We start from the raw sequence: 12,882 nt of genomic DNA, 5'->3' as shown, positions 1-12,882 counted from the left end.
GCAAAGAGTGGTATATCTTTATATTTATGACTGTAGGTTGAAGACAAATTATGCTTTTATGAAGTGATATACCTGTATGTTTTTTTTTTGTTTTGTTTTTTGTGCTAGGGTTGATTTCTGCCTTTGGGTTTGTGTGTGGAGTTTGCATGTTCTTCCTGTACTTGATGTATTGATATATATATATATATTGACAAAATTACTGAGATAAAAGAAAGCTATCCTAGTAGTATTATTTACATGAGTTTCTATAATCACACCAAGGTCTTTTATTGCTGCACATGATGAAACAGAAAGCCCATACAGAGTTCCTGTGTGATCAGAAAGCTTAATTCTAGCTGCATGTGGTCTGAGTACCAGTCCTTCTGTCTTGTCAGAATTAAGCAGACGGAAGTTAATTAACATACAGTGTTTATTGTCCTTCACACATTCCTCAGTTATATTACATATTATATATATTATTAAACTGGTGTTTCTCATCTGGTTTGAAGAAGTGTATAAAGAGAAAATAGCAGCGGGCCTAAAACAGAACCCTGTTTTGGGCCTAAAACAGAACCCTGCTACCCTGAGTGCTAGCACATACATTTCACCATGATTCTGTATGTGTAAACTGCTTGATTTATATTTACAGCAGTGGAAAACCTGTATGGGGCACTAAAGAACATTGACCGGTCAGACATTGTGAAGTCTCTGGAGGATCCAGTGCCACAGGCAATACCCGAGGAGGGAGAGGAAGGAGCCTGCAGGCTGGTCGAGCGTGACTCTACACTGATCTCTCCCAGCGTTGTTAATGGTAAGCACAGGCTGTTCAGCGAGATGATTTCCTCACCAAAGTGCTTACCCTTAGTACACTGATCCATGGCTCTCTACTCTGTAACCAAAAGTGCATGTGTTGGATAAGAATGTGCATGGGCACTCGAGTCCCTAAGCACTAGGGGGCGCTTTCACACCTATTAGTCTCCTTGCAGAGTCTGAATCAGGGAAATTAATACATTTGATTTGTCTGCTATTTGGGTTGGATTGGTTTCACACATCATATAATTAGGGGAAATCAAAAAAACAAATAAACAGAAAAAAATTAATTTATTTATCTGAGGTGCATGTAAAAACAAAAAAAATGTGTTCATTATTTAGTATTAAATATGGCAGTGGAAAAAGTTATGCAAATCATTTCTAAATTACAAGTATCACTCATACTGTATCTAATCACAAATATCAGAGTACACAGAAATTCAGCTAAATTAATTATAACATTATTTAATTAAATGTAATTACTAATTTGTAAAAATGTATATCACACAAGGTGTTTGTTTTCTTTTTTCCTTGGCTCTGTCCTTTGGCACAGTTTGCAGCCCATGCATCAGTTCAGCTATAAAACATGCTTTAAAAACACAGCATGGTTAGTTCCTTCACTGCATTGAGATCAGTTACTGTAAGAATCAAAGCGCTGACCGAGTGACCGAGACCATGTTATGTAACACTCCTGAACAGACTGAACAGAAGATTTAATTAAGAAAATTAATTAAAGACATGCGCAGCAGTGATGGCTTCCTCAACGCTGTATTTTACACGAATGAAGCACAGCACATGCGCGCCACCTACTGAGGCATGCGATGACGTCATGACACAGGTATGCCGATTAACAGGGAGCACTATTTAAAGGCACAGAACACCCTTTCCTTGAGTAAGCACAAGTAAGCAGTCAACAACCATTTTCAGAATCACATCAACATGACATGTATACAATGTACTGTATATCACACTAAGCAGACTTAGCAATCTTATCAAAACATTTAACATAATGTGCATTTACTATAGTTATCACACTCTCCCCTACAGAATAAGATGTCGTCTCGACATCCACTAATGTCCTAATAACTTCTAAACACTTTCCGTTAAGGAACTGTCTTCCAACCTACGCAGATTCAGTCACACACTTTAACAACATTTTACTTTTTTTTTTTTTTTACATAATCTTGGGCACCTGGTAAAAGTCTTTCGTGCCTCAAACGCAATATACCATGTCCAGTTTAAGGGGAGGGAAAAAAAAGGATTTAAGTCCAGGATCTCTACTTCCTCACAAAAACAATAAAAACTGTTAAGTCCCAGGCCGGTGCCAAGTAGACAAACAAAAAAAAAATAACGATTCAAAGTCTCTTATGTGTCAAAAACTCTTCTTCTTTTTTTTTTTTTTTTTTAATGTTCACTTAATATTCTCATGGGCCTTGCAAAACAGTCCATGTTCCTCAGGAATCAAAACTGTGCAGCCCAAGTGTATGTGTGTATGCAAAAGTTCACAGTCCTGCACCAGTTCTTTCAAAGTCCAAAAAAAATGTATATGTTATTGTAATTTTAGTGTCAATGCCTGCTTAAAGACAGACAGAGTGTTGTCCCTGGTAGGCGACCATCATTGGCACCCAAGGCATTACAGCAGGTGTCCACACATTAGGAAAGGGTCGATTACATTCTGGACCAGTTATTTGGATGTTGTAACAGGTAGGTGTGCCTAAACTGTCATACGTGAATCTTTTTGGTGGTCGTCTTTGCCTCACTGAATTTTTACAATACATCTCCCCAGATCCATCACTTGACTCTCCTGTTTCAGCTGGTTCCTGCTCAGGTATATTGATGGGTGTTGGAAAATCTTGTTCTGTCTCTACTGAAGGTAACTGCGCCGATTCAAGCTCTAGTGATGCAGAATTGTCCGATTCATTCTCACGCGCCAGCAACTCAGTGGGAACAGGCTGTATTTGTACTTCCTCTTGTCTCTGACCACAACTACTTGGATGTTCCTTCAACTGTCCTAGCTCAACTGGCACATAATGCTCAGAGTCACTGTCACTTTCCAATTCACTTTCTCCCATCCTGTCTACAGGTACACTGGATTTCTCCTGTACTTGTCTCCGCTTTGGTTTATGTCTCGTGGGCACCATCTCAAGAGGTAAGTGATCGCAGGGCATTAGAAGATTTCTGTGTAATACTCGCGACCTTCCTTTCCCTTGTTCAGGCTTTATCTCATATATTGGTGCATCCTCTGCCACTTTACGTACAACAACATGGACTTGCTCTTCCCAATAGTTCCGGAGTTTTCCTGGTCCTCCCCTTGGGGTCAAGTTCCTCACTAGGACTCTGCCGCCAGGGTCCAGATCAGTATATCTCACCTTTTGGTCATAATTCTTTTTATTGCGTTCACTTGCCTTTTTTGCATGTTCCCTGGCTATCTCTTGTGCTTCCCACATCCCTTGTTTCCATGCTTTCAGGTATTCACTTTGGCTCGTATATGAGCTACCTTCACTAAACCCGAAGAGTACGTCAATGGGGAGTCTCGGGGAGCGACCAAACAAGAGCTGAAATGGAGAGAAGCCAGTCACTTCACTTTTTGTACTATTGTAGGCATAGATCAATTTATTCAGTGAACTTTTCCAAGTTGATTTCTGTTTTTCGGTGAGAGTTTTCAACATTTGCAACAGTGTTCGATTAAATCTCTCCACCTGTCCATTCCCCTGGGGGTGGTAAGGGGTGGTTCTTGATGTAGTGATCCCACTGTGCTTTTGCAATTGAGTAAACAGCTGGTTCTGAAACTCACCCCCTTGATCATGGTGGATTCTCAGCGGAAATCCAAACTTGAGAGCAAAGTCATTAAATATTTTGTCTGCCACCGTTTTGCCGGACTTTGATGTTGTTGCATACGCTTGTGCAAATCTTGTAAAATGGTCAACAATGACCAGAATATACTCGTATCCTCCTGTACATTTTTCTAAATGAAGAAAGTCCACTGAGACAAGCTCAAATGGGCAAGTCGTCATAATTGGTTTAAGGGGTGCCCTCACCTCTCTATACGGTTTCTTCTGTTTAATGCAAGCGCAAGATCTTAACACGTAATGCTCAATATCTTGCTGCATGTGGGGCCAAAAGAAGCGGTCTCTTATCAAACTTGTGGTTCGATCAACACCCTGGTGTCCCATTTTATCATGTAATTCTTCAAGTGCCATTTTTCTGAATTTCTCTGGCAGGACCAGCTGAGTTCTCTGTGCTGTCTTTCTCTGCAGGATACCATCGTCATCCAGCACCAACTTGTCCCAGCCCCTGATCAATCCTTTGACGGTGGGGCCCACAGACCTCCACTGCTTAGCAGGAAGTCTTACTCCTGATTGTAAGTGATTAATGACAATCTCTATGTCCTTATCTTCCCTTTGAGCCCTTCTGATTTCTTCCTTTGACAGGGGTTCTGTTGAAGCCGTACACATTTCAATTCTTATTGGTGGACTTTGGCAAGGTACAGCAAAGGACCATGGCACATCTGATTCCAACTGGGCTTCCACTACCTGTATCATCGCTCCAATCGAATCCGATGAAAGTTCCTCTGTATACTCTGGCATAGTCTCCTCTGAGACCGTGGTCAATCTGGATAATGCATCAGCATCAATGTTTTCCTTTCCTGGCCGATACCGGATAGTGAAATGGAAATTGGCAAGCTCTGCTACCCATCTACATCCTGTCGCGTTCAATTTGGCAGATGTCAAGACATAAGTGAGGGGATTGTTGTCACTGTACACGGTAAACGTTGGGGCATAGTATAGATAGTCTCTGAACTTTTCTGTAATGGCCCATTTTAGAGCCAGGAATTCCAACTTTCCACTGTGCAAATGATACTTTTGTTCTGCTGCTGTCAACGTTCTCGATCCGTATGCAATCACTCTCAGCTTTCCATCTTGGTGCTGATACAGAACAGCTCCCAATCCCTGATTCGATGCATCGGTGTGTAGTACGAACGGTTTAGTAAAGTCCGGGAACCCCAGCACAGGTGGCTTGACTAAACAATCAATCAGTTTTTCAAGTGTTTCTTGGTGTTGCTCTGTCCACTCAATCAACTGACCTGATGGAACCACGTGACTCTTAAGGTGAGTCCCTCTTTTCCCTTTACCTTTTGTCTGTACTTTGTTGCCGTCACTTTTCAGTAGGTCATAAAGAGGGCAAGCAATTCTTGAGAAGTCCTTGATGTAAGAGCGGTAGTAGCTCAACAACCCCAATATCTTTCTTACCTCTCCTACTGTGGTAGGTTTCTTGTCTCTCAGTGCTGTCACAGCTATGGTATCTGCAGGGTCAATCCGGCTACCTTCTTTAGAAACTATTCTTCCCAAGTAGCGGACCTCCTCTCTGAACAACTCGCATTTTTTTGGCTTTAGTTTCACCCCTTGTGACCGCAACCGCTGTAAGACTTCCCTTACTGCCTCAACATGCTCATCAAAGGATTTTGTGAAGACCAAGATGTCATCCAAGTAAGGTACACAAATGTTGTCACGCAATCCTTCCAAGCATCCTTCCATAAATTGTTGAAACGCAGCAGGTGCATTCATGAGCCCAAAAGGAATACGGACCCATTCGTACAATCCCCACGGTGTGCTAAACGCGGTCAGTGGTCTACTCTCTGGGGTCATAAACCCTTGATGGTACGCCTTCCCTTGATCTAGCAAGGAGAACCATCTATTTCCGCCCAGGCCATCCATTATGTCCTGTATTCTTGGAATTGGTTGGCGGTTTGGGACGGTCTTCCGATTAAGGTCCCTGTAATCAATACACAACCTCAGGCTACCATCCTTCTTCCTGACACACACAATTGGTGACGCGTAAGGTGAATGAGATTTTTCAATCCACCCCTGGGCAATCAAGTCTTGCAAGTAATCTTTCATTTCTTGGTACAACGGTTTTGGAACAGATGTGTACATTCGCACGACAGGTGTCTGGTCCGTCAAACTGATGTTTAACTGCAGGTTTTCTATACATCCAATGTCCTCATCTGACTTTGAAAAAGAATTACACTCCTCTCGGAGCATCTGTTTGATTTTCTGTTGCTGTTGGGAGGACAAATGACTCACGTCCACAGGTGGGTCCCACGCTTCTTCGCTGTCGGTTTTACTTGTTTGTTTTGCCCTCTCATTAACACAGGCTGTCATTACACACGATGACGCTGTTGCTGGTAACACTGATTTTATAACTTGTACTGTCCCAAGCTCAGTCCTTCCCACCAGACAGATGTCATGATCAGTCACATTCTGGACACCAATCTGAATCACAGGTCGGCTCCCTTTTTTCAAAGTCAAGAGGGTTTCAAGAGGTTCCAGTCCATCAGGGTACTGCGGGTTGACTGACTGTTCAAACAACATGATCCTATCCTGTTTCATACATGGGGCTTTTACTTGACACTTAACCTGCACAATTGCACGTTTTGGCACATTAACACGTTCTTTTGAAGTCTTGACCAAATATTCACTTGAACTCTCGGCTGTTACCAGGTTAATGAATGTTTGGACTTTACCTCTTCTTAAACTTGGAAAGGCACATCGAACAGTCTTGTTCAAAAGCTCTTTGCTTACATCGCCCTGCCCACTCGCTTCACTCTGTTTCATCACCTGCTCGATCACGTTGTACCCAATGATTGGCTTGGACAATTGCTGACCTTTTAGAATGAGCACTGGAATGACTAATTCTTTCATCTGGTTCCCAGGCGGAGCCAAACTGAATGTGATTTCTACCCATCCTTCATAGGGCATGCTAGAACCATTGGCTGCAACAAGATTTAGGTTGTCTGGGGTCTCTGTCGCCTCTGAAACATCTCGTATCTTTACTCCAGGTATGTACTGATCTTTCCACTGCTGGTCTACAATGCATACTTGGGATCCTGTGTCCCACAATGCATCCGTTTTGTGTCTGTTTAAATAACAAGAAACTAAGCATTGTTTACCGACCAAGGCGGTCACAGGAGAGTGTTTGTTGACTTGACACTCAGAAATTAAATTGCACTCGAAAGGAATGGTCTCTGGTAGTAGTCCAGTATTTTGAATATGCTGCTTTGGATGTGGGGACAATTTAACATGCTGGGTTACTCCCTGTCCCGTGGTGGCAACCCTTCCCTGTTTAACTGAACCCTACCTTGTGATCGGGCAACTCTCTCTTTACAACCTGCCAGGAAGTGTTCCTCACTCCCACAGTGATAACAGTGAGTGCACAGTTCCATCGATCTTGTTTGCTGACAGAGAAAGCACTGTCTTACCCTAGAAAGGCGTGGTTGCCTGTATGGCTGAAAATATTGTGACTGTGGCGTTGCGGCATAGAACTGTGACCCTGCATGAAGCTGTTGGGGACTGAAGCCCTGTGCTGCATACTGTGTTGGCTGGAAGTACTGCATCGACATTGGGTTCATCCGCTGTTGATATGGCTGTGGTGTGAAAGTAGAAGCTTGGAGGGGATGCTGCTGTTGTTCGCTTCCCTTCTGACTTAACCTCAAGACCTGATTTTGTGGTCCCTGATTCTCCTCTAAGATGGACTGATGGGCGGTTCTTAAAGCTGAAACATCACTGTTGACAACACAGCACTGTTGTGGTGAAACTGGACCTTGCTGTATTGATTCTTTAATCTGCGTAATTTCTTCACTTAAACTTTTCAACTGTGACATCAAATCAATCTTTGGCTGTTTCTGTTTACTCTTTGACTGGATTGGTTCACTTAACTGAGTGACATTGACAGCAGCATTTCTGTCGCCCTTCCGTTTACTCTGTCTCTCTGCCTCGTGGGAGCATGCTACATTCAACTTTTCCAACAGTGTTTCGTCTGTAACTGTAGTGCCTGCCAAGTACGGTTGGAGATCGCTCTGGATACGGTCATTCTGTAAACCTGTTAACACAGTGTGCAGGAACATGTTTTGCACTAGAGCTGGATCATATTTTAACCCCGACTCATCTTCTTGTGAAGCAAAGAGAATTTTTTGCCTCAAGTCAAGCACACGTATGAGAAAAGTTTGAGGTGTTTCTTTTGCACGTTGTGATTCTGCAGTCAACTGCTTGTACAACTCCGTAGCATTCTTTTCTTGGTAATGGGAACGGAGTATTCGCCTCAACATCGGTAGGGTCAAATCTGTCTTTCCTTCCAAGTAGCTACGTAATTGAAGGCCTGGCGTAATGGCACGAATAACAGAATCAACTATCTCTTGCTCTGGATAACCCTTATTAAGTCCACTTTCAATTTGACGGGCCAGACTGGAAAAGGTTAATCTATCTTTTTGGCCAGGCTCCCCAATGAAACCTGAAATTTTGAAGTCTCTGTGCCATATGGTCGACACCATTGGTCCCCGTGCTGGAAGCAAAGAGTTAGCTGCCACACCATCCGCTGATGCCAGTCTTACTTGTGTGTTCTCTAAAACAGCCGAATTTGATTGCACAGCAGCAGGTAGGTTAGTTGTGTCCTTAATTTCTCTCATTTGCTTTGGTACCACATTTTCCCCTGTTCGTCCTAAATTTGGACTTGCTTCACTTTCATGCACATCAATTATCATCATTTCACTTAATTTCTCATTTATACTTAGTAGCTCAGCCATGCCCCCATCCTCAAGCTCCTCTAGCTCCCTCCGTAGCAGATGATTACTGAGAAGACTGACTAAAGACAGGCGTGTGACATTGCCTATATCTTCCGTATAAATTTCTAGGAACTCACTTAATTGAATTAATTTTGTCCTTGGTAACATACACAGTCTCTCACCAATTTCTTCCTGTAAGCTGCTTAAGGCATCCATCTCTACTATCACGTCTCACAGTGTTAGATATGAACTTTGACTTATCTGATTGAGCTCAGCTGCCTCTGGTGGTCGCTGTACCTCAAGTGCACGCTCCTCTCAATCAGCTGTGCCTTGTCACTCCACTCAACTGCTCCGCTCCACGTCTGGTTAGTTAAAAGGGTGAATGTCAATGGGCGGTTCCTGACAATTAGGAGGAATGACCGTCCGACATCTATCCCAGCGGTGCCTCCAAATTTGTAACACTCCTGAACAGACTGAACAGAAGATTTAATTAAGAAAATTAATTAAAGACATGCGCAGCAGTGATGGCTTCCTCAACGCTGTATTTTACACGAATGAAGCACAGCACATGCGCGCCACCTACTGAGGCATGCGATGACGTCATGACACAGGTATGCCGATTAACAGGGAGCACTATTTAAAGGCACAGAACACCCTTTCCTTGAGTAAGCACAAGTAAGCAGTCAACAACCATTTTCAGAATCACATCAACATGACATGTATACAATGTACTGTATATCACACTAAGCAGACTTAGCAATCTTATCAAAACATTTAACATAATGTGCATTTACTATAGTTATCACAGTTACACAGACACTATTGTACCTGGGTGAGCTGGCTGTTTTCTCACTTGATTAAGGACTCACAGTGAGTGGGGGAACACACCTGGGTTTAAATCAAACACAATAAACACTGAACATGTGAAAGCCTCCTGAGATTTTTTGTTTCAAAACCATTATGAATGAATTAGTAATTTGAAGGAAATCTTTTTCCAGAGACTATTTTCTGCAGAAGAATCTCTAGAATGTCTAGAATGTCATAGTGCAGTCCTGTAGGGGTCAGTTTTGATCATTTACAGTTCCAGCATTTGGTGGTTGCCCTTATCTGGAGAAACTTACATTTATCTCATTTTGGGAGCAGTTGAGGCATAATGGCCCTGCCCAAGGGCTCAGCAGTGGCAGCTTGGCAGTTTTGGGATTTAAACCCATGATCTCCTGATCAGATTTAACCACAAGTTACTGCTGACCAGTGGTTTATCAAAATCAGCCTGTCACTGACATACTGAATGTCTATACAACTCCTCAGACTAAATGTAGTCTCTAGCTGGCTGTAAGGCTACCTTCACACTAGCAGACTGAAGTGATCCAAATTCAATTTGTTACCTTAATGTGACACAGATCAGATTTTTTTTTTAGGACTGTCTGAAAACAAAATCAGACATTTTTAGATTGGATCTGAGGTACTTTTGTATATATTCCTAGTTTGGATACATATCTAATACATGGTTATGCAACTTGAATGAGAACGGTAAAATCAGAATTCATGTGACTTTTTGCCTCTGTGTATGTGTAGGGCACTCACTGACTTAAGTCACCACCATCAGTGCGGGGATTGCGTAGCAACATGAGCAATAAGTGCCAAAACAACTAAAGCAAGACTTTAAGTCTGTCTTTCTCCCTTCTTTTGGACTCCAACAAACACGGCCAAATTACTGCCTACCCCAGAGCTAAATTCTAAGCATATTGTTATAAAATCAGATCCTTGAATGAGTGGCAACACAAATATGATGTTTTTTTTTTTTACCCTGATGGCTAAAGCAGAGATGCATGACAGTGCACATACATGCAGTTTCAGTGGACAGATGTGTCCACATTAGATACGTGTCACTTGTAATTAAAAGTAACATTGTGATGACATTGTGAATTGTCATGACATTGTGAGATCGATTTTTCCGATCTGAACAAAATAATCAGAATTGAACAATGTGGCCTGTAATGTCAACATGGACTAAATTATAAGACATAAACCATAGATTGCCAGTGAATGTGTTGTTTGTTTTCCTTTCAAAATGCTAAAACAGCTAACATAGAATAGGCTACAGAATAAAATGAAGGCTTAACAAAATTACCTGGATGGTACTGATTTACCTGACTTACCTGATGAACTGACACGTCAGTGCATATTATTCCCACATAGTTTCTATTTCTACTGCACATGTGATGATGAAGCAGAGCTCTCTCTCTTTCTCTCACTCTTTTTCTTTCTGTTTCTACTGACATGTCATCTGCAGCCCAGCCGCCCTAATTTTCCTCCTCACAGCTCTCTTCTACGACCTCTGACCTCATAACAACCTCATGCTGACCTCCTCTGGGCCTCCTCCTTCCTCTCATCTCAGTTTTGCTTTCCTCTCTTGGTCCTGTGTTGTGAAAAAGAGGGCCTTATTTCCTCCTTTGTGTGCATGTGCATGCTGCTTGAACCAACTTGTGTTATGTCTCAAGGAACAACCTTTACCAATAAAAAATGTCTTGTTCTTGTTGTTTTTCTTTGTGTAACCAACCTATGTAGGCTCTGCATGGCATGCTTTCTATGTATAAGGTTTTCTTCATGTGTGATGATTGTCAAATGTCTGATGATGAACAGTTAACAACTTAGGAACAACTCATGAGCTCGGTGCATAAGGCTCTCCAAAATGCCTCTGTGTGATCAGCTCATGCTGCAGAAGCGTTTTGAGAACATTATGTGCAAGATGATGTGTTTTGACATTGTGAGCACCCAATTTTTTTGTTGAAAACAGGGTACCAACACTGATATTGATGGTTGTAATAACATACTACTGAATGATTTTAATATAAAAACTGATTAGTAATGAATCTAGATTGCAAACTATTGCAAAGTGCTTTCACAACAATGTTAAGGTGTCTGTTAGAAAATGCAGTCCTTTGTGTTGCTAATTATATGACAGTTATATTACACAAAAATCGCTTCGCATTCATTTTGATTATACAAAAAAAAAAAAAAAATGCTGTTGCAAAAAGAAAAAAAAAAATGCCCACCCAACCATTTTCTCATAATGCTAGTTATTCAAAAATTAACAGTAAGAGAGATTTGAATGCATTCTTTTTTGTTATTGCTCCTGACAACTGAAATATGTCTAAATCATAAACTTTGTAATGATTTTAATTTTTTTAGATTGGTTCAACGCTTTACCAGGCAACTAAATGTCATACATCTCTTTAAGTTATACATTTTAGAAAAAAGTGATTGAAAGAACATTATTCAAAGAATTAAAATTATTTTTATGTCTTAGACATTATTAGTGAAAGTTACAGGTTGAGTTAAGGTGAAATCAGGACTTGCGATGAAATCTTTCATGAATAAAGATATAAAACTGATATTTACAGTAGACTTCAAGCACAGTATAGTGATGAGACCCACAGTAAGACATTTGAATGTTGGAAACGTTTTAAAGAAGGCTGTACATCCATGAATTAACAAATGAACATCCTGGCCGAGGTGGCTGAGAGCCCACTGCGATTGTTCTTGTGAACATTCAGCGAGTAGAGTGCCTGATCCTTGAGAATTGATGAATAACTTGACAAGTCACTAACTTGTGGAAGAGATTAATGCCTTTACACACAATCATTCATGAAGAACTCATTTGTCCATTACAGAAACTCAACTCTGAGTTATTGCCACATCCACAGGATAGTCCTGACCTCGATCCAGGCCATTTCCACATGTTTGGGCCATTTAAGGCATGCATTTCAGATGTGAGGCAGCGCTGGCTCCAGCATACTGAGAACACTTTCTACATTGATGGTATCTAAGCACTAGTCTAACTGGGTTAAGTACATTAGTGTAGCAGGGGATTAGATACTGTAGAGAAACTAAATCAAATGTTTGAAGAAATTGTAAAGTAGACAAACACACATGAAACTCAAAGATACAGAGAGAAGAGTCATTAAGGTTATGGCATGTCAATGTTTATGAGTGGATTTCAAGAATTCAGTCCTGGATGGAAGATTTTCCAAAGTGGACCAAAAGCATTTTTGTTAGTGTGTGTCCACTTTACAAACCCCATTAAAGTCTATGGTATTCACTGAATTTAAGGCCATTTTAAAGGGGTAATTATTTTTGATCAGCATTATTTTTTTTTACCAAAGTGTAAACTGTAAAAAAAATTTTTTTTTACGGTTCTTCAAGCTCTTAGATGTGCCATGTCTTCCTTTCCAATTGGATCAAAAACATGCAAGCTGGGAGTAAGGGCTGTAAAGTGGTTTGCCATAGGTACCAAATAGATCCTCATACATTAAAAACTGCTTTTTTTAGGGACAATTGCCAATTTCTTTAGATAAGTTTTGCGAGGGTGTACATACTAATAGTTTTTATTCTTATGACTGTGCTCTTATATTCAGCCCAATCAAAAGTCCTGGTTTGATTTGAATGACCCTCATACTTACTTTGTTGCATCAGTTAAAATTTGTTTGGTTGTGGGAATCTCAGCTACATGTAGCCTAATATTAGCTAGCTAC

General features: G+C 41.1%; 1 protein-coding gene across 1 annotated transcript in view; it reads left to right on the top strand.

The window, feature by feature from the left end:
* The window catches only part of ank1b (ankyrin 1, erythrocytic b), a 118,391-nt gene that overhangs the window by 87,139 nt on the left and 18,370 nt on the right, over positions 1-12,882 (top strand). The window contains exon 38 of the mRNA XM_053478179.1: positions 632-790. Within this exon, the coding sequence (XP_053334154.1) occupies positions 632-790 (159 nt within the window). The remainder of the gene's footprint in view (positions 1-631; positions 791-12,882) is intronic.

This window comes from Clarias gariepinus, chromosome 19, assembly GCF_024256425.1.
Source record: "Clarias gariepinus isolate MV-2021 ecotype Netherlands chromosome 19, CGAR_prim_01v2, whole genome shotgun sequence".
NCBI lineage: Eukaryota > Metazoa > Chordata > Actinopteri > Siluriformes > Clariidae > Clarias > Clarias gariepinus.
The sequence above is the reverse complement of the archived record's forward strand: the minus strand, read 5'-3'. Positions and strand labels throughout refer to the sequence as shown.